General features: G+C 42.7%; 1 protein-coding gene across 4 annotated transcripts in view; it reads right to left on the bottom strand.

Annotated features, from left to right (window-relative positions):
* Nucleotides 1–22,474, bottom strand: part of SLC39A10 (solute carrier family 39 member 10) — a 77,440-nt gene that overhangs the window by 24,717 nt on the left and 30,249 nt on the right. For all 4 annotated transcript variants that reach the window (XM_077829800.1, XM_077829803.1, XM_077829802.1 and 1 more), the window contains 5 exons: nucleotides 18,923–19,092; nucleotides 17,502–17,720; nucleotides 14,976–15,099; nucleotides 13,281–13,649; nucleotides 7,376–7,456 (listed from right to left, as the gene is read on the bottom strand). In XM_077829800.1, the coding sequence (XP_077685926.1) occupies nucleotides 7,376–7,456; nucleotides 13,281–13,649; nucleotides 14,976–15,099; nucleotides 17,502–17,720; nucleotides 18,923–19,092 (963 nt within the window). The remainder of the gene's footprint in view (nucleotides 1–7,375; nucleotides 7,457–13,280; nucleotides 13,650–14,975; nucleotides 15,100–17,501; nucleotides 17,721–18,922; nucleotides 19,093–22,474) is intronic.

Below are 22,474 nucleotides of genomic sequence, written 5' to 3'. Positions count from 1 at the left end.
GTCAGATGGACCACTTGTGATTAAAGAATGATCTGCTAAGGTGGTCTGCTCGTTCTGCACTCCTGGCAGATAAGATGCCTCCAGGTGAATGGAGTGGGCTATGCACTAGGCTTGAAGTTGACGGGCTTCTTGACATAGTGGAGAGGAACATACTCCCCTCTGCTTGTTGATGTAAAACATGGCAGTGGTGTTGTCTGTCACTGCCATGCACTGGACTTGCAGTATGGACAGGAATGCTTGACACACCAATCATACCACTCTGAGCTCCCTGATATTGACATGAAGAGAGGGCTCATCTTGCGACCATAGCCCCTGCATCTGGAAGCCCCCCAGGTGTGCCCCCCAACCCGACCATGATGTGTCCGTACTAGGGTCAAGGTCGGCTGTTGAAAGAAACTCCCTCACACACACTGTACGGGGTTCGCGCCATCGCTGGAGGGACTGGAGTACTTGTTGTGGCAACGGAAGTACTGAGTCTAGCCTGTCACGCCTTGGGCAATATACAGAAGAAAGCCACGCTTGGAGTGGCCTGAGTCTGAGTCTGGCATGCCTGACCACATAAGTGCAGGCTACCATGTGGCCGATGAAGGCCAGACAACCCCGCATCGTAGTGGTCGGGTACTGCATGAGAATATCCCACCTCTACTGTACACAGAACCCAGCGGTCCGATGTTATTTTGGACCATGCACGGTAGAAGTGGAACAGGCGATTCAAAAAGGGGGAGGATCCGGTGCCATGGCGTGTACACCGTCCTCGGGCGCACTTTCAAAAGGCCTGCTTTGAGCCTGACGATGGCTTGGTCAGGCCCTGGCCTTGCCCTGACTGGGAGTGGGGTGGTTTGCACTTAGAATTTCTAGCCTTCTGTCTGTTAAAAAAAAAAAAAAAAAAAAAAAGAGTCTTGTCTAGGATGAGGAGGGTAGGACTCTTGCTGGTGGGACTTGAAATGTTTTCACTGGGGTGCTGGGGTATGTATCCCCAGAGGCTTCATCGTTGCCCAGGAGTCCTTTAAATTGTGCAGCTTAGAATCAGTCTGGTCTGAGAATAACCCTGCACCCTTGAACCGAAGGTCCTGCAGGGCTTGCTGCACTACTGCAGGTAGACCAGACGCCTGCAGCCATGCACCCCTTCTTATGGCCAGAGTCTGCCGCACCAGGGAAGCTTGAAGGGAGGTTCTCACCACCGACTAACCTTCTTCAATGATAGCCGTAAATTCGGCTCTGGAGTCCAATGGTATAAGCTACTTAAACTTCAACACCGAGGCCTATGAGTTGAAGTTGTATCTGCTAAGGATAGCTTGTTGACTAGCTATCCTCAGCTACAGGCCCGCAGTTGAATAGACATTCCTACTGAATAGGTCTAACCATTTTGACTCCTTTGACTTCGGAGTTGGCCCCCGTCTTTCTTTCTCATTAACTGTGGTGATCACCAGGGAACACAGCTGCGGATGAGAAAACAAGTACTCATATCCTTGGACGAGACAAAGTACTTGCATTCGACACCCCTTGCAGTGGGGGGAAGGATGGATGCCGGGGTCTGCCAGAGCCTTTTCACATTGCTCTGTATAGTTTTGATCAGGGGCAGAGCGCCCTGGATGGGCCCTCTGGCATTAGGATATCGACGATAGGGTCCTCAGGTTCAATAATCTCCTCTGCCTTCAACCCCATGTCACGGGCAATCCTGTGCAGGAGGTCCTGGTATGCCCTATGGTCTATTGTGGAGGTCCAGAAGCTGAGGCCCCTGCCATTGCCTCATCAGGGGACGAGGATGAAGAGGCTAGAGGCAGCACGGGGTCCTCTTGTCCCTCAACCTCTCTGGCCTCCTCCTGGTTGATATTGGAGACCCGTGGGCTGACCCTCGTTGCAGCGATGGTAGCCTGGTCCACAATTGGTGTTGTCACTGCAGCAACCTCTGTGATGACCTGGAAGCCCACTCATGGGAAGTAGCTGTATCCAATCCCTTAGGGGCCAGGCAATCCCTAGGTGATTGGGGTGCTCTGGTTTTGGAGACAACCGAACGAGAGCCCCTGGAGAATGAACCCTGGGCCTGCTGATAAGCCGAGGGGGTCCAAGTCATTGCGGCTGAGGCTGCAAGTGTGGAGGCCAAGTTACAGGTGCCTCGCTTCTATGTCTGAGGGAACGGTGCTCACTGTGGCGGGAGTAGAATGATTCCGCCTCTGAGTCTGATGACTCCAATCTGGACCTGGACGACCACGGCAAGGGACAATGACCACACTGCACAGGGGATCGGTGCAGAGAGCTGGGTGCTGGAGATTGGTGCCACTCCGTCGGTGCTCCAACGGTGCCGGCGATTGATGCGGTTTCAGCGATGGCAGAGATCAATGCCGTTCCAGCAACGCTGGAGATCTGGATTGTCTGGGCGGCGCTGGGGAGGAGTGTAAGGAGTCTCGAGATGGCTGCCAGTGCCTCGGCAATTGTGAGCGGTGTCGAGAACGGCGCCGTGCAGGAGAATGCCACATCATAGCCGGCTTCCCTCTAGATGACGCTGGGCATGGAGGTATAGGAGGCTTGTCCCTGACCGCCAGGGGTTGCGATGCCGCCAGTTCTATCAACTCCCAGGCAGCTACTAAAGTGTCTGGGGTGGAGGGTAACTCCAATTCCTCCACCTGGTACTGCTTGTGCAGGGAGTCACGGGGGGCTGGACTCAGTGGTCCCCCTCCGGGAACCGAAGTCAATGGTGCCGACTCCTGACCCTTGAGCGCTGAGTGCTCCTTCCCAGGATGCACCCAGAAGCTGAGACACCTTCAGCCTCTGTGAGCGGCCTCTGTCAGTTTTCTTCTGCTTGTGCAGTACCGGCAAGTGGTAATAGTGCCAGATAGTCTGCGGTGCCAGGGAGGCGTGCTGAGGGTCTCTGGACTCTTCTTGGTGCCATATCGCACACTGAGGCCAGAGCGCTGCACACTGATTCGCTCAGCCCCGGGACCCTGCGCTCCAACACAGGTTGAGGATGGAGAGCAGACTCCATCAAAAGCTGTTTCAGATGGAAGCCCTCTCTTTTTTCGTCCTGGGTCGAAAGGACCTGCAAATTTTGCACGTCTGTTTGGTGCTCTTCCCCCAGACACTTCAGGCACGCATCATGGGAGTTGCCAATTGGCATGGGCTTACTACAGGTCCCACACGGTTTAAACCCTTGGCCCCAAGGCATGCCCCGGAGCCGAGGGAAGGAAAGGAATAGAGTGGAACCATGGTCCCTAACCAAAAATATAATAAACTATGCTAAACTAAGAACTGAAACCTATAAACTAAAAACTGAAACCGCTAAACTATAGACCTAACGCACAAGCTAAGGGAAGCACTTGCGAGGCAAGCAAATGCCGTTCCAACAACCGTCATGGGCGGTAAGAAGGAACTGAAGGGGGTGGGTCGGCAGCTTCATAAAGGCACCACTCCAGGGGGCTCCATGGCTGACCCAACGGGTGCTGCTAAGGGAAAACTTTCCAACGTTTGGCGCACACCTGACTGGAACTGTCATGAAAAGCACTCAAAGAAGAATGGGAAATTTCACTTCAACCAATGCTCATAGATCACCGAAAGCCTTCTACAGACAGAAATTAACTGAAGGCTGAGCAGAAGAGGGTGGAAACAGCTGGTTAAGTGATTCAATCCACCTGGGATTAAAGTTTCTAATTTTGGGCTTGTCTTCACATGCAGCACTATAGTGGCACAGCTGCCCCAGTGCATCTATGCCATGGTAGCACTTTAGTGGAGACACTCCTAGGTGAACTGGAGAGCTTTTCCTGTCAGTCTCCCTTTCCGAGAGGCGGTAGCTCTGTCGATGGAAGAATCCCATGCACCACTACAGACTAAGGACCGAATGGCTAGACAGCAGTTCTGCAGAAAAGGATCTAGGGGTTACAGTGGACGAGAAGTTGGATATGAGTCAGTCTGCCCTTGTTGCCAAGGCCAATGGCATTTTGAGATGTATAAGTAGGGGGCATTGCCAGCAGATTGAGGGACGTGATCGTTCCCCTCTATTCGACATTGGTGAGGCCTCATCTGGAGTACTGTGTCCAGTTTTGGGCCCCACACTACAAGAAGGATGTGGAAAAATTGGAAAACGTCCAGCGGAGGGCAACAAAAATGATTAGGGGACTGGAACACATGACTTATGAGGAGAGGCTGAGGGAACTGGGATTGTTTAGTCTGCAGAAGAGAAGAATGAGGGGAGATTTGATAGCTGCTTTCAACTACCTGAAAGGGGGTTCCTAAGAGGATGGATCTAGGCTGTTCTCAGTGGTAGCAGATGACAGAACGAAGAATAATGGTCTCAAGTTGCAGTGGGGGAGGTCTAGGCTGGATATTAGGAAAAACTTTTTCACTAAGATGGTGGTGAAACACTGGAATGCGTTACCTAGGGAGGTGGTGGAATCTCCTTCCTCAGAAGTTTTTAACGTCAGGCTTGACAAAGCCCTGGCTGGGATGAGTTAGTTGGGGATTGGTCCTGCTTTGAGCAGGGGGTTGGACTAGATGACCTCCTGAGGTCCCTTCCAACCCTGATATTCTATGATTCTGTGATGAAGACAGTGCTTGTCTACATGGGGGGGTTAGGTGAGTATAATTACATTGCTCAGGGGTGTGGATTTTTCAGTCGGTGCCGGTGTTATACCAATATACGTCTGTAGTGTAAACTTGGCCTTAATGTATTCAAGTAATGGCCGTAAATAACATGAGTGGAATGGTTCAGTATTATTCTTTAAAAGTAGGTCAAAAGTACTTGTTAATTTTTAACCCACCTTTTTAGCTGTGTATATAGAAGTCTCCTCTCTCATACAGTAAGCACCAACAGAAGCAACATATATTGACTGCAACTCTCTCAGCTTGCCTGAAACCAATTTTGAGTGATCCTTTAAAACTCAGTATAGGTCCTTTGCCCTCCACCTCCATCAGAGCTGGGGCTCTAAGAGGAGGCTACCTACAGCAGTGGTTTTCAAACTGCAGGTCGCGACCCACTACTGGGTCACAGAATGTAAGACACTGGGTCACCGTGGCTCTGGTCAGCCATTAAAAGTCCCAGTCGGTGGTCCTGCCTGACTAAGGCAGGCTAGTCCTTACCTGTTCTGACACTGCACTGTGCCCCAGAAGCAGTCAGCAGCAGGTCTGGCTCCTAGGCAGGGGGGCCCACAGGGTTCCGCGTGCTGCCCCAAGCACTGGTTCCGCACTCCCATTGGCCAGGAACTAATTTCTACCAGCTAAGGTTAAAAAATTCCCCAAGGCACAAATCCTTTGTCCTTGGACAGAACACTGCCACCACCAAGTGATTTAGACAAAGAATCAGGGAAAGGACCACTTGGAATTCCTATTCCCACAAAATATCCTCCCAAGTCCTACACCCCCTTCCTGGGAAGGCTTGAGAATAACATACCAACCAAAAAGGTAAACCAGATTCTTTAAAGAAAACAGAACTTTATTATGAAGAACAAAAGTAAAAGAAGCACCTCTGTAAAATCAGGATGGAAGGTAACTTACAGGGTAATCAGATTCAAAACACAGAGGATTCCCCTCTAGGCAAAACTTTAAAGTTACAAAAAACAGGGATAAACCTCCCTCTTAGCACCGGAAAAATTCACAAGTTGAAAACAAAAGGTAATCTAACGCGCCCTGCCTTATTTACTTACTCTTTTTGCAATACTGAGACTCACTTTAGGATGGTTTATAGGAGGAGTTTTCTGACCTAGTGCTTCTCTGCTTCCCAAGAGAACACAAAAACAAAAGCACAAACAAAGCCTCCCCCCACCAGATTTGAAAGTATCTTCTTTCCCCATTGGTCCTTTTGGTCAGATGCCAACCAGGTTATTTGAGCTTCTTGACCCCTTACAAGTAAGGAGGAATTCTAGGCTACCCTTAGCTGTATGGTTATGACAAGGTGTTGAATTAATTCCATTATCCTGTACAAATTCTAACTCCAATAACATACATTCCAATTCCTTAAATTCTCCAGCAGTTTCACTTCTTGTCCTAAACTGTTGTGTGTAGCATTGTTGTCCAATACTAAAAACTTCTGCATTACCCCATCTGTAATCTCTTACCTGCCTCAGAGAGACGGTGGCAGGCTAAATCTGATTTACTTCTATCGTGGTTTTCATCCAAAGATCTCTAAAAGCTTTACAAGTATTTTGTGGCTTTACTGCTCTCTTGGAGGAGCACAAACAAGCCCCTACCTAGGTCCTCTCTGGGTAATAACAGACATTAGCTGGACACGTCACTCATGATATATGCTTGTTTGAAACACTAGAAGTGACCTCTACTACAAAAGTATGGTGTATTGGAGAAAGCAAGAACAGAGAGTAAAGACAAAGGGATAATTTTAAAGAGAGAAAACTTGCCAACATTCTTTTAATTCCTGGTATGATCATTTTATTCTTTCCCCCAGTCTTAAAAATCTCTAGAAGTGAAACCAGGGCCTCAGAAAACAGTATCTCAAAAGGTCTTCCAGTTACAAAACTTCTAGAGGATGGAGAAGACTGCAAATGGCAGAACTGTAATTCAGCAAGGGAAAATAGTCAAGGAGAAGTGGACTGTAACATATCACTACCCATACTGAGCGGTGAAAAAAATATCTGTAAAATGGCAATGATAAGGCTAGCCTTAAAGAATAACTGCTTTAAAAATTCTATCCTAGTGCCAATGGATTTCAGATACACATACCTGTCTGGAACTCCTAATTTTCAAGGAAGCAAAATATTCTCCCATATACTCAGTCTACTATGAATTGTATGGACCCTGATAATCCATACCGACTCCCCATCATAGCACATGCCAAAACAGCAGTTCAGCAGCAAGATGGCTGCAGTTTAAAAAGTCATGTTCATAAAACTTTCCTTTTTGCCTATGCAATTTTTTTTCTCTAGTATCACCAGATGCAATGTGATGCAGCAGCACACCTCTTCTATTTGCAGGACCCCATATCAAACAGGCTTGACTGGCTGTGGATATAGTAAGCCTCCTTATGACTCCTAGCTGAATGAAATTCACAGATGCCTATCCCTGACAGAACAATACATTCACTAGTACATGACCAACCAACAACGTACTCAAATGTATTCAGTAAGAACATTCTAATAACATGCGTTCTGAAAGTTTCACATACAGAATGGAACGTATACTGATGACGCTAGATTCCTACTAAAATACACGTTAATGTTCTGATTATACACACTGAATAATGGCATACTATAATCATGTTCTCTATGTGAATTTCTTCTGGTGTAAATGGTCATCCTAATGGTTTTCACATTGCATTTTGTTTACCCTCATTACTATTGTGATAACCTGTGGATATATTTTTCATATAGTACCTTTTCATTCAATGTCAAAGAGATCAAAAACATCTACATTTGAAGTTTACAGAATTAATTACCTAATTCATGGGGAAGCTCATGACAAAACACTGCTACAGATGTACTAATTCCTCCTGTCAGTCCGGCACTAAAAGCTGCTCCTGGAAAAATAAGATGCAAATAATGGCATTTTAATTTTATTGGCTACGTTAAACATCAATAGATAGGTAATGTACAGAGTTCCCTTTTCAGAGATTCTAATATTTTTCAGCCTACATGTGACTATTATTTTAAATATTTGTTCTTAGTAGCGTGTATCCAGTGTGTGTAAAAGGTGTGTGCAAAAGCATTGTAGTTACTGGATTGGCATTATGCTGCATGCCATGCTGCTCAGTTCATCTGAAAAAACAGATCTTTAGGAAAAGGTATGGACTTGAGAACAAACTGGAAATAGGCAAAGGGTTTATATTCTCATGAAACATACTGCACCAGTTTTACATTTTAAAGAATGTGAAAAGCACACAAAGGTGATAACAGTGGGTGAAAGGGACAACCCAGTTATCTGTTCTTCCTTTCCACACTGGAAATTCATACTAATATTTAATCCATGAGCTATTGCTTGCTTTACTACTTTTTCCCCTGGATACCAACCAACAACAATATTAATTTAGGTTATGTGTGTACAATACAAACACTACAACTCCACAGTTACAGTGCTGCAACCAAGCCACTGTAGAGTAGACACTTGTTACAGCAACAGAAAGGTTTTTTCCATCACTATAGTAAATCCACTCCCTTGAGAGGTGGCTGCAGGAAGAATTCTTCCATCAACTGAGCTGCATCTAAAATGAGAGTTAGGTCAACTACATTATATCGGGAAAATTTTTGTGCCCTATCTTGGACAATATGGCTAGTGTAGCTCAGGTCTTATTTTGGGAGGAGGTTGGAGATAAGAAAGGAGACTTCTCCAGATTTTGGCCCCTACACTTTGATATTGGCAGTAACAGCTGTTAATGAGGGGCTAAAGGTCACCTATTAATGCACCTCTCCTTGCTCTTATTAAAAAACAAACAAACAAACAAAAAAAACAACCACCCTTTGTCAGCAAACACCTAGCTGCAGATCCTGTGCTCAGAAGCAGAGGGACTTCGTGAGTACTGCATTCAGTCTGTTTGTCTATTCTTCATGAAGGTTGTGATCAGGCCAGTTGAGACAAGTCTGTTTGTGTTGGTGGCTTTGAACAGACAGAGTGTTTGAAGTCTGAGTACCTAACTCCTCCCTATTAACAAGGGTTGAGCCATGAGGTTTAATATAAATCACTTGCCAGGCAAACTCCTGAGCAAGCATACAGAAATGGAAAATAGAAGAGTTTCGGAGGGAGTGTAGCTCCTACTGTTTAGGTCTGGCTCTACATCAGGTAGCAGATATAGACAATGGATAGAGCAACTGTTGTGATCTGCTTTGATGTGCATGTTTTCCTTTCTTCTGAAAGACAAGATTTGTTCCCATACTGGACTAGAAAATACATGGTCCGGTAGTGCAAGTTTTAACGCTGCACATCAGAGGGGAAAAAAAGACTGCTCGGGCAACCACATTTGGAATTTGTGGTCAGATATGCCACAAGGGAAAGCATCAGTGATAAGACAACTGGAGAGAATAGAAACCAGAGCAGACTGGCAATTTGGAACCTGCAGGGGGTGGGGGCGAGTCATACAACCCAGCCAGAAGCATCAAATTGTTATCAGTTATTCAGCGAGTCAACTATCAGACAATGTAGCTCTGGATAAATGGAAAAGAAAGCTACAGGAGATGTACCTGGTGATTTTTCTTGCAGTATGAAGCAAGTACTATCAGAGACTGTTCAGCCATCTTCAGGCAAACAATTGTCATCAGCAACTCCATATTAAGAAGAGCAGACAGAGAATTTACCAAGGGACCCAAGGACAAAAAAAATGGTGTGCTGTCTCCAGGGAATGAAAATATGAAATGCAACCACAAAATTGGATGGGATTATGAAGTCATCCAGAAAATCTCCACTGCTGATGTTACACATTGACTTGGCACCACATAGAACTACCCAAATCAGTCGTTCTCAACCTTTCCAGACTACAGTACCCCTTTCAGAAGTCTGATTTGTATTGTGTACCCCCAACTGTCACCGCACTTAAACAGCTTGCTTACAAAATCAGACATAAAAATACACAAGTTTCATAGCACCCTATTACTGAAAAATTGCTTACTTTCTCACTTTTACTATATAATTATAAATCAATTGGAATATAAATATTGTACTTACACTTCAGCATATAGTATATAGAGTAGTATAAACCAAGTCATTATCTGTATGAAATTTTAGTTTGTATTGACTTTGCCAGTGCTTCTTACGTTGTAAAACTAGGCAAATGTCTAGATGAGTTGATGTACCCCCGGAAGAACTCTGCGTATCCCCAGGGGTACACGTATCCATGGTTGAGAACCACTGCTCCAAATTATAGAAGAATTCAGGGCCCTTGGGCGGGAGCTGAAGGCCAAGAGTACTTTAGCTAAAAGACAACCCTATTACAGCAAAGGAGCAAGGACAGAAATTAGAAACAAAAAAGCACTCTAGAACTAATGGAAAAAGGGGGGGTTTGGGGGGAATGGATAGCGATCGATGTAAATTAGAAGTTAAGAAGTGCAGAAAATGTATAAGGGACTAGTGTAGATGCGATAAATCGATCCCTGATCGCTCTGCTGTCGACTCCTGTACTCCACCGTGGCGAGAGGCAGAAGCGGAGTCGACGGGGGAATGGTGACAGTCGACCCCGCGCCGTGAGGACGCAAGGTAAGTCGACCTAAGATACGTTGACGTCAGCTACGCTATTCTTGTAGCTGAAGTTGTATATCTTAGGTTGATATCCCCCACCCCAAAGTGTAGACCAGGCCTAAGGAGACCAGGGAAAAGTCCTTAGCTGCCAGAGCTAGACAATAAGGAATTGTTAAAGTATATTAGGAAATTCTAGCAATGGTGAAGGCCCATTACTTAATGGAAATGGTAAACTTGTGAATAATGAAGCAGGAGAGGCAGAAGCAATTAATAAATAAGTCTGTTCCGTATTTGGAAAGAAGCAGAATGATGTTCTTACGTCATAGGAGGATGATTAAGTACTTTCCAGTCCAACAATAACTGAGGACAATCCCAGGCAAAATAATGGAAATGATATGAGATTCAGTTGATAAAATATTAGAGAATAGGAATATAAGTAATGTCAGTAAATAAGATTTTACGGAAAATAGGTCTTGTCCAACAAACAACTTCATTCTTGGATGAGATTACTAGTTTGCTTGATATAGGTAACTGCATAGATGTAATATACTTTGACTTTTGTAAGGTATTTGACTTAGTAACACACAACATTCTGATTAACAAACAGAACTATACAATACCAACAGAGCACACATTAAAGGGATTAAGAACTCACTAACTGAGGGATCTCAAAAACAGTTTTCAATGAGGAATTATTGAACGGGGGGTGTTTCTGGTGAGGTTTTGCCAGGATGAGTACTATGTATGAATATGTTAATCAACATTTTCATCAATGATCCAGAAGTAAATAGAAAATCACCGCTGATAAAATCTGCGGCTAACACAGACTGGCAGAATGGTAAATGATGACTGTGTATAAAAGGGGGAGCAGTGAGCAGGATGTGTTTTGTAACTCTGTATATGGCAGTGGTCAGACTGATGCTGGAATACCACATGCAGGTCTGGTGTCCACATTTTCAAAAAAAGGATGATGAAAAATTGGAAAGGGGACAGATAAGAATCACACAAATGATTTGAGGCCTGGAAAAAATGCCTAACAGTGAGAGACTTAAAACAGCAATATGTTTAGCTTATCCATTAGAAGATTTTGAAGTGGTTGATTAGTGTATTAATACCATCACAGGGAGAAAACAAACAGGTACTAAAGAGTTCTCTAATCTAGCAAAGAAAGGCATAACAAGAACCAATGGCTGGAAGCTGAAGCCAGACAAATTCAAATTAGAAATCAGTCACAGGTTTTTAAAACAATAGTGAGGATGATTAAACACTGAACAGAGGAAGTGGTGGATTTTCCATCTCTTTATGTCTTCAATTGAAGATTGGCTATATTTTCCAGAAAGGAAGCCTAACAAGTTATTGGGCTCAATATAGGGGTAACTGGGTGCAATTTAATGGTCTGTGATATACAGAGTGTCAGATTATACAATCTCTTCCGTCTTTAAACTCTATGACTCTATGGATCTCTCATCTCTCCAGGAGCACAATGAAGACATCAGCAAAGAATATGGTTTTTTGGGTCTAACTGCAGGATATGTTTTTCAGGGTTTAGTTGCCAGCCCCAACTGCAGCACTTTTTGAAGTGATTATCTGAGAGCCATATGAGTAGCTTGGTTCACTCCTCATCTAGTGGGCAAGTATGTTCCCCAACCCACTCCAAAGCCCACTTAGTCAGAATCTATTGCACTACAATGCCACTTAGTGTTAAGAAAACCAGCCCAGCAATCATCTCTAATAAGCTGTACTTTGGATAGTACTTTCCCTCATTTTTATTCCCATGTGAAATATTCAGAACAATGCACTTCCTACTTCCAAAGACACTGGTAAGCTCTGGGTGAATCTGGATGGAAGATGCTATAACAGAACCCAAAATGCCACAAAAGCTGCTTACTTCTGTTCCAGTTTCTCTCTCTAGAGGCTTGTCTACACTACAAAATTAGATCGACTTAAGTTAGGTCAACCTACAGCCACCACAGCAATTAATTCAGCTGTTGGCGTCCACACTACCCTTCTTCTGCTGGTGGTGCGCGTTCTCACCAGAAGTGCTTACATGGACTGAAGTGGAGCACTGTGGGGTACTGATAGCCGGAGTGTGGGCACTGACATCCAAAGGGGGCTTACAGCTAGAGCCCCACCCCAGGGCTGACAGAGATGTGAGCCTAGCATGGGGCTCAATTTCACAGCAGGGAGCCTACCAGCAATGAAACTGACATTCTTGTCAGTTTTACAGCTGCTATTATTTAACATATCCTCTCCAGCCCTGGCTGTCAATGTGGCACCAGGCTCACAGGTGGTACCCCGCCCCCATAGCAGGAGCAGGAGACAAAACATGAAACAATAGCAGCCGTGAAACTGACAAGAACATCAATTTCACTGCTGGTAGGCTTCCTGCTGTGAAACTGAGCCCTGTACAGGGCTCACAGCTTGGGCTGTCAGCTCCCGGGCAGGGGGGGATTCCAGCTGTGAGCCCGGCACCTGGCTAACAGCTTGGGCTGTCAGCACCGGGGGTCAGAGGTATTCAGCTGTGAGCCCAGCACCACCTGACAGCTCAGGCTGTCAGCTTCAGGGCAGCTGGGGGGGGGGGGGAGAGCACGTGGACCCAGCTATCAGCCTCACATGGGGCTGACAGCTAACAATGATGTAAGTAACAAAGTGTCTACACGGACACAGAGTTGCCCTAACTACATCGATGTAAGCGCTATGCCTCTCACAGAGGTGGAGTTATTAAGTCAATGTAATGGGCAACTTACGACACTGGGAGTACCACTGTAGTGTAGAAACTAACAAGAGTCCCCTATGTTTTTTAATTTGGGGTATACATTTAATTTGAGCCTTTATTATGGTGTTTTAAAGTTTCCATGCAGCTTGCAGGCATTTCACTTTTATGACTGTACCTTCTAATTGCCATTTAGCTAGATTCCTCATTTTTGAGTAGTTCCCCTTTCTGAAATTAGTGTAGACAAGGCTTATACCACAGCTGCTGGCATTTTTAAACACCAAGGTACTTAGACCTGCTCTGTGCAAGATTAAACAAAATGCTAGTGGCCACCTGGAGCCTCATCTGTACTAATCCTCCTGATATTACTGTTACCCATAGAGCTTCACCAGTGGGAAATTTTACCAAAATTACCTATGACAGGTACAGCCATAGAGAATATACTCAACACCTTGTATTTACTTACCTATTGCTAAACCATCGCTAAAATTGTGGATGCCATCTCCCATAATTACCATCCAAGCTATATTAGCAATCCCAGTATCTTTCAGGTCCTTTCCAGAATGGCAGTGACCATGAGAATGATGGGAATGTTTGTGATGCCAGTGATGGTTATGTTTCCTAGCTATTTTATCCTCTCCATGGTTGTCATCATATTCTGTATCATGAAGATCATGGTCGTGAACAGAGTGAGAGACATCATTGTGAGAATGGTGTATGTTGTTTCCATCTTCGACAGACAGAAAATTTTTAGGAGGGGATTCCAGTTGGCCATCTAGATCAGTTAGTTCAGTTTCATTAAGTCGATCTTCAGATACAACTGAGTCATCTGCACCTGTATTAAAGCCAGAGAAAGAGACACGGTGCATTAATTCTTTAGTAAGAATTTCCACATGCAGCTGGAGTAACAAAATTCTCTTTTGTTGCATTATTTACTGTGGAATGTTTGCAGGTCATGCAGAAATTTCAAATGCAATGCAACTGCTCTGTACAACAAGTCATCTGCAGTACACAGAGCCACTTTCAGCCTGACCTAGCTTGTACCTGATAATTTGCTACTGACATAATTAGACAAAGCTCATGTTTTAGCAGAGCTAAAAAGCAGAAAAAAATATGTCAAGAATCGAGTAATAAAAATCTCTTACAGGCCAAAGACTGAGGCCAAAGTACACTGAAAACTTAACCTGGTTACTTCTGTATGCATGCGCACACACAGGTCATCCAACCAGCACTGGAGTGCAGCAACCTCTGTGTCTGAACATGGCAGCTCTTTAAAGTTATAAGAAAGGTGCAGTACAAATATGCGCTTGTTTCACAATGTAGTACGTCAGTGTGACTAGTTTTATAGGCGTGCCAGAACTACTTTTTACGTGGAAGCCCCAACAACAACAAAGAACAAGGAAAAAAGTGAATTAAACGCTGGGAAGTATTTAGCATGTTCCAGGTGCAATAAGTTTGCTGGTGTCAGCTCAGGTCAAAGTGATAAAATGACCTAGCTGGGGGGAGGGGGAGGGGTGTCTCAGGAATGATAAATAGATAAACATAATAAGAGTTATTTCACACTGGCCAAGACGACAACTCATTATTTCAAAATCAAAGTTAAGCAACACTTAAAAATTCTTTGACATTTTCTTAATTCAGTTTATGTAGACAGACAAAATTACTGGACAAACCGTTTGACACATTATTTTGAGACTATTTCAAGAGACGGACCTTAATCTAAGTGGAATGATCCTTACTGCTATGGCAATTCAAAAAGCTGTAGGCTCTACAGTTAAACAAAATAATGGTTTTGTTTTTATTATGAGGTGGTGGGGGAGATTTACTGGATGGTTTCAAACCCATTTGTCTAAATCAGCATTCTGCCAATTAAGTGAAAAGAAATTTTTTTTTTCTTAGAAGCCAAATTCCCATTTTCTATTAAAAGAAAGGAAAGCCATCTAACACAGCAAGGCTCTCACAGCAGAGTGTTTCAGTGCTTCTATAACTACAGTTGGGGCTTGCAGTCTTATATGAGGACAGTTGATTAGGTAATGCCAGTCTTATTAACACAGATTTACAGAGAGGAAGTGCTAACATACAAAACCATAGGTTACATGCCATTACTCTCTTTGCTCGGAGTCTTACATGGCAAGGACAAATTCTCAACATTCATATCTACCTGCCAGGGGTTTGAGCTGAAGCCAGTCAGCATTTGGCCTATTATTCAGTTTGTGTTCTGAAAGCTTCCTTCCAATTGGTGATTCTTCAGTCTTCTGTTTTTTCTTGCACCACTTCTGTTTAGACTGAAACAGATAACGGTCAGTGCCTAGTTTGTAGCAAAACTGAAAGGAAAGGAAGGTTCACCGTAGTTTTGTCACACATATTACTTTAATATTCAGTAAGATTATCTCTGGACATGGTTCTCAAAACTACAGAATTTCAGATATTCAAGATCATCACTGCTACAGATTATGGGAATTTTCAGCGATAGACCACAAATCTACATAATCAAATAATGTATAATTTCCTAAATTAGCACCATTCATACACAGAATACATCATCAATGCCTGTTGTATTAGCCAAGAGACACTTCCTATACAGAACTGTTAAGATTCATTTAATTTGTTCACGTTTTAAATTTGCATTTAATGAAGAAAATTTGTTCCCTTCCTGTTTGGTGTGCTTTATGACCAATACTACAGGCTAGGACCACAAGTTTTCCACACCAGTTTGGAGGATTTAATTAATTAATCGTAGTGGAAGATGTATGTAAATCCATGCACCCTATATTGACACCCTACATGCAATTTTAAATAATCTTTGTACAAAATACACCTTGTGAAGTATCACTTGAAAACTAATAACTTGCTGGTCAATGTCATATTGAAATGTCTGTTGCAACATTATATGTAAAGTTGTGAACATAACATGAAATTGTGATGGAAATGTGTTTAACCAGACAAGTCTTGGGAGGGCGTAAATCTGTTTCTCAAAGACAAAAGACAAGCTGATGCCTCTAACCAGGTGTCAAAAGTTTACAGACAATCACCTATTCTTTGGCAAGGAAGGGGAGCAGGAACAGATCAACCAGCATTTTAGAAGACAACATGGAACCTCTTTCACCACAAGACTCCATGTCTCCGCCCCTACAGCAGACAGGAACTTGATCCATTTCAAAGGGCTACTGAACTACAAAAGTGAAGGGCAAAAACACCCCAAGCATTCTCTCTTTCTATCTCTCTCTCACTCTTTCATTTCAGAAGACAAAGAAACCAGCCCTTTGGACTTTGAGAGCAGATCCTGACTTGAGAATCTGGTAAGCTATGCTGCTGAGAACATGTGGTAAGAATTTTATCTTGAACCAAGTCTAGTTTGTTAAGTTTCAGTTGCTCAGAAGTGTTTTATCTTTATTTCTCTTGTAACCATTTCTGACCTCAATGCCTTATACCTGTACTCACTTAAAAATCTATATCTTTACAGTTAAATAAACCTGTTTTATTCTTTAATCAAAACTAATTCAGCGTTGTGTTTAAACTGAATTGTTGGTAACTCCAATTAAAGCAGCAAACTTTTACACTGACCCCTTAATATCTGTCCAGGAAAGAACTGGGCAGTGCAGAATACATGTTTTGGGGGAAAATCCGGGACTCGGAGTGTGTTGGGATTACCCTGGAGGTAGTAATCAAGGCTGCTGGAAGCCAGTGTGGCGGGTGTGTAGCTGACAGGCTGCTGGGGTCACAAGTGCTGGACCAGGGCTGTAGCCATAGACAGACACACTGTTTGTGAGAAGCTCATGTTGGGAGCTACAGACACGAAGAACTGTGAGGAACCCACGGCTGCAGGGCAGGTGGTGGCACAAGCCCTTCAGTATATTCCACTTTCATCCCCTTCTGCCATATTTTCTCAGAAACGCCCTTCATGTGAAAAAGTACGATGAGAGGAAACCAAATCCTTTTTAGATGAAGAGAGTTACAGAAAGAGTGCTACTCAAGTTTTAAATGTAAGGTCTGTAATTCTTTATATTTTCTTACGGAGAGAAATTCCTAATGATTCAGAGGCCTTGTAAATGGACTCATAATTTTGTACACCACCACGTTATGGTCAGGCAAGTCACTACCATATGAACTGAATACACTCTACAAGGAGTACAGCTCCCTCAGCTGAATGTGCCAGTAATACCTCTTCTTAAAATAAGACAGCCTGTCACTTAAGTTAGCCTATTTACCTAGGTACATATCTGGCCCCTATTACTATAGTATCCGAATGTTCCATATATTTCGGTTCACATTTTCGCAAGCAGATCACCCGCTACTGGAACAACGTGCGGTGATCCTTACTTGCTTAAGAACTCCTCAGTCATCATCTTGGCTAGTTGCTAGTCTACTATGACTGTTATGTGCAGGAGACAATTCAAGATATCCACATCTTGTGGACGAGAACAGAGTCATTTACAGCTTGAAAAGCAACCCCTTATAGTAAAGGGCCCAGTCAAGTTTTTCACACGCTACTAACCAGAATGAAAATAGGTGAGTAACAGCTAATAGTTTTTACAAAACTTTCAAACTGCACCATGCAGAGTACTTTTCAAGTAGAGTGTTTAAGAATTTATCTTCCTAAGAAAATCTTTGGGTTTTTTATAGGATGCAATTTTCCCACGTATTATCTTAAATGATGACATACAGAATGAGAAAACGTGGCACATACCTTTTGTTTGTTGTAGTGCTTAAACATTCTTATACAGTGTTCAATGATGAACAAAAGATAAATGCCTGCAAGAGCTACAAGCCCTTTCAATACTGCATCGTATTTTTCCAGAAACCTTTCAGTTCCTGTTCCACGCCCATGGGAATGTCCATGAGAATGCCTGTTTTCGTGAATATGACCGCGGTCCTCGTGGTGACTGTGGTTATGGCCTCCTTGCGACTATTAGGAAAGGAAAAAAAAGCCACAACGTGAATTTTCAATTTCAGTAAACTGGAGTAACTTCAGGTCCATATGACATGTGATGTTGTGCTGCCAAAAAAACAAACAAACAAAAAAACCCCCCAACAACCTACCAAAAACCCATTAAAAAAAAATAAAGTCTCTTTCCTTCAAAAAAGATCCATCAAATATTATAACTGTTTCACTGAAAGACCTGCCTTCAATGGCTATCAATAGAAACATTCCCCCAGAGAGGTTTCAACATGGCAGTTAGATGGACAGACTTCAGCTCCTTTGTACCACTCAGGTGTGAAGGAAACTAACTGCAAATGAGAATCTGGCCCTGCTCATTAACTAAGCTAAAAATAACCAGTTAACATACAAAAGTCGATTATCCTTACAGTTCCTGCATTGTTAGTAGCAAGAATAACAATCCAACAACTTTAGCTCTAACCCAAAACACACTTCCAAACTCTGTCAACACATACATCCTTAGAACATGTATATCATGGATTATGCAAAATAAACAATAAGTGAACTTTATAGTCTAGGGCAAAAGAATTATGCCCAAGGAACCCAAGGAAGTTCATAGAATACATTCTCTCCATTTTCTCCCTTCAAATAAATGTCAATGTACTGCAACTCATTAAAACGCCATCTTCCTTGGATTTACGAGACATTTCCTGGTAATACTCCTGCGGAGTTAGGTTTTCTACAATATATAAACCCAAACAAAAGAAGGATGGGGCACAGTTTATAATAAAAAAGATCCAAAACCAGGTTTACATCCTCGTTACTAAAAGAACGCACACACACACACAAAAAATATTCAGTTGGGAACTGGTAGCTTGTGACCCTCCCTCAGGGGTTTTCAAACCAGAATCCTTCCAAAATTTCTGAGAACAGAAGTTTCAAAAGGAAACGAAAATAGGAGCTCTACAACATTTACCACATGTATTGAAAAATTCAGCACACTCTTGATACTTCAGTAGTTTTAACACTCCCATGTTTTTTAAGAAACACATAGAGTCAAATTAACTTAAAGAAACGCTGCTTTAAAATTTCCTTTACGGTCCCAATCTACAGCTCAATCAATGAACATAACAAATAATCAATGCTTTAACTGTTGATGTTCATGTTGAATAGTCCTCTGGGAATTTTAAAACCTGAAGTCCCTGGTGTGGGAGTGGAACGGTACTTACATGTGGCAACAGATGGAGTAGAGCATCTCCACTCAGTGTTCCAACGGCCAGAGCAACCAGGAAGGTTAGAAGGAATTTGAAGCACCCTTGGTTAATGATGGGTATCAAGATCACGCCTAGCAAGGAGAGCAGGCTAATGACAGTGATAGAAATGATACCACAAAGCCAGGCTGTAGGAGGGAAAAAAATTAATACAGAATGGTTTATCAACAGAACATGAAGAAAACTCCTATAAGTGATGAATGACATTCTATTAACTGATAGGAAGGTGACCTGTCAACCTAAATTGTGCCTTTATAAACATCCAAAATACTTAAAAATGTAAGATGTATGCCCATACAGAACCATTATAGTTAAGCATCTATCAGTATTTCTCATTACAAACTCAAGTTTTCAGGGCTTTTACAATTAATCTATTATAACCTTTTAAACAATGTTTGCACTTCTCTGAGGAAGTTTTAGGGCCAAATTCTATTCTCACCCCAAGCACTGCTGAATTATTTTGGACTTACATTGGTGCAAGAAAGCAGAGTTTAGCCTCTGATTTGTTTAGCAAGCAGCTAATACTTCATGTGGGCTAGAAATTTTTTGCATTTACAAAAGTAGTGAGAATTTGATAATCTACTTGTATTGAAATATTTTAAAATGGAAAGAAATAAAATCTTGTATTTATTTACTTTATCTTTAGTTACACAGGTAAACAGTGTTCAAAGGTTTATTTCAACAATAAAACATGTTAAAGGGCATGAAGGAAGCAAATGAGCTAAGAGAGCCACTAGACTTCAGTTATTCTTCCTAATGCAGAGTTGCAAAAGCTTGGTTCTGTAGTCCATTAATTAAACTTATAAAAACAAAGGGGAGCAGAAAGATAGTCTCATTTCTTTTAGCTTACTGTGTTTTATGGCCATTTCCTACCTGCCATTAATTTTAACAAGATTTTTATGGAATAGAGAGACTTCTCCTTTGCCAGGTGAGGGTTGCTAGTCTTAGATACATGATCCTTATATGACATGCTATTTCTATACATACATTTTCAGCTATGAAAAAGAAACAAGGCTCAGCCTTTGATGGAGAAAATTTAGATTTTAACATGAATCCCACCCCCAAAAATTAAAACTGTTTGCCAGCAATAAAGATGGCAGGAAAGCTTCAAGATCACGGGTTCTCATACTGGGGATCAAGACCCCTCAGGGGGTCGCAAGGTTATTACATGGGGGGTTGCGAGGGGTCAACCTTGACCCCAAACCCTGCTTTGCCTCCAGCATTTATAATGGTGTTAAATATATAAAAAAGTGTTTTTAATTTATAAGGGGTGTTGCACTCAGAGACTTGCTATGTGAAAGGGGTCAAGAGTAAAAAAGTTTGAGAGCCACTGTTCAAGATGTACATAAGACAAAAGTTCTGAAAAAAATAAAAATAAAAAAGAAAGAAAATGGGGTCATTAAATTGCTGAAATGGACATTTGCTTTTAAGGGAATTATACCCTTTGACTCCCTAACCCCTCTCCTCACCTGTAGGTTAAAAAAGATCTATCCCCAGAATTAGTGACAGATTGACAGAATCAGAAGGGTACCCAGAAGTCACCTACTACAGAACAGGCCCAACAAAGAAAGTAACAGAACACCAGTAGCCGTCACCTTCAGCCCCCAACTAAAACCTCTCCAGCGCATCATCAAGGATCTACAACCTATCCTGAAGGATGATTCCTCAGTCTCACAGACCTTGGGAGACAGGCCAGTCCTCGCTTACAGACAGCCCCCCAACCTGAAGCAAATACTCACCAGCAACTACACACCACACAACAAAAACACTAACCCATGAATCAATCCCTGCAACAAACCCTTGAATAGATATGCAGACAGAGTTGACAACTGGGACACCATCATAGGACCTATCTGCATCAGCCACACCATTAAGGGCTCGTTCACCTGCACATCTACCAATGTGATATATGCCATCATGTGCCAGCATATATATAAAACCAGACAGTCTCTACGCGAAAGAATAAATGGACACAAATCAGACATCAAGAATTGTAACATCCAAAAACGAGTAGGAGAGCACTTCAATCTCCCTGGACACTCAATAACAGACTTAAAAGTGGCAATTCTTCAACAAAAAAAGTCAAAAACAGACTCCAATGAGAAACTGCAGAACTGGAATTAATTTGCAAACTGGACACCATCAAATTAGGCCTGAATATAGACTGGGAGTGGAAATGGCCGACGTCCACCTGTATTGCATTGGCCTCGTTAGCACAACAAAAGTAATTTTCCCACTCTTGATATTCATCCCTTCTTGTCAACTGTTGAGAATAGGCCACTTCCACCTTAATTGAACTGGCCTCATTAGCACTGACCCACCACTTAGTAAGGCAACTCCCATCTTTTCATGTGCTGTATGTATGTGTGTATATATATATATACACACACACACACACACACACACACACACAATGTTGGATCATATTAAAGAAGCTCTGTATTAAAATCACAAATGCGTTTGATTCCCCATAGTTTAAATTCCAGGGTACTACTAATTAAGAGGTCTCTTGGTTTTTGGTACTGTTTCTCTCTCTCTATCTGTGAAACTTGCAAGCTGCTAATTGAGTTAGTACATTCTAAGACAGTCTGTTCTCAAAGCAATTCACACAGAGAGAGACTCAAAGCAATACTCTGTAACAACAGAAACAGCATCCAGAGACTCCCCGCCCGTTTGTTGTATTAACAATTGTGATTAAAATAGAGATAGAGGATGGATGTGGATGGATGCTTGGTGTGGGTAATAACTGAATGATCAGGGAGGTGCCAGCCTAAGAATCCAGTATCCATGGGCTGAAGAAGGCATCAAGTGGAAATAACCAGAGGACCCCCCCGGAGGACAGACTGGAATCCACCCAACAGCCTCAAGAATGGGAGAACCAAAGAACAAGATAACATCTGGCAGCACGGAGCCGTCAGGAATGTGCTATCTGCTGATTGATTCCGCAACAGCATGATGAAGCAATTCCCATAGATTGGCATAGGAAGAAATTCCTATAAAAACAGACTCTAGAAAGTGAGAACTTTGGGGTCTGATTCTGCAAACCAACTTCCAGGAGCATCAGACGAGCATCTGAAAAGGCCCTGCTCCCTCCTCATGTCCAGGCCACCTGGCCAGTAGCTTGGCATGAGCAACTCTAAGGCTGGTAACTAAGGTAACAACCTTACAGAACCTGTGTGTGTGTGTATGAATGAATGTGTGAATAAATATGAAATTGAATGGAAAGTTATAGCTATAACTAACTGCTTACTATGATTCTTTCTGTATTCACAATAAATGTGGTATTTTGCCTTTTCCCCTTTAATAAGATCCTGCTGGTTTTTATTTTATTGGTATAACACCACACACACACACGCACACACTGCTTACTATATTTTTCACTCCATGCATCTGATGAAGTGGGTTTTAGCCCACGAAAGCTTATGCCCAAATAAATTTGTTAGTCTGTAAGGTACCACAAGGACTCCTCATTGTTTTTGCTGATACAGACTAACATGGCTATCACTCTGA

This window comes from Eretmochelys imbricata, chromosome 11 (genome assembly GCF_965152235.1).
Source record: "Eretmochelys imbricata isolate rEreImb1 chromosome 11, rEreImb1.hap1, whole genome shotgun sequence".
Lineage (NCBI taxonomy): Eukaryota > Metazoa > Chordata > Testudines > Cheloniidae > Eretmochelys > Eretmochelys imbricata.
This window is presented reverse-complemented; position numbering and strand designations above follow the sequence as displayed.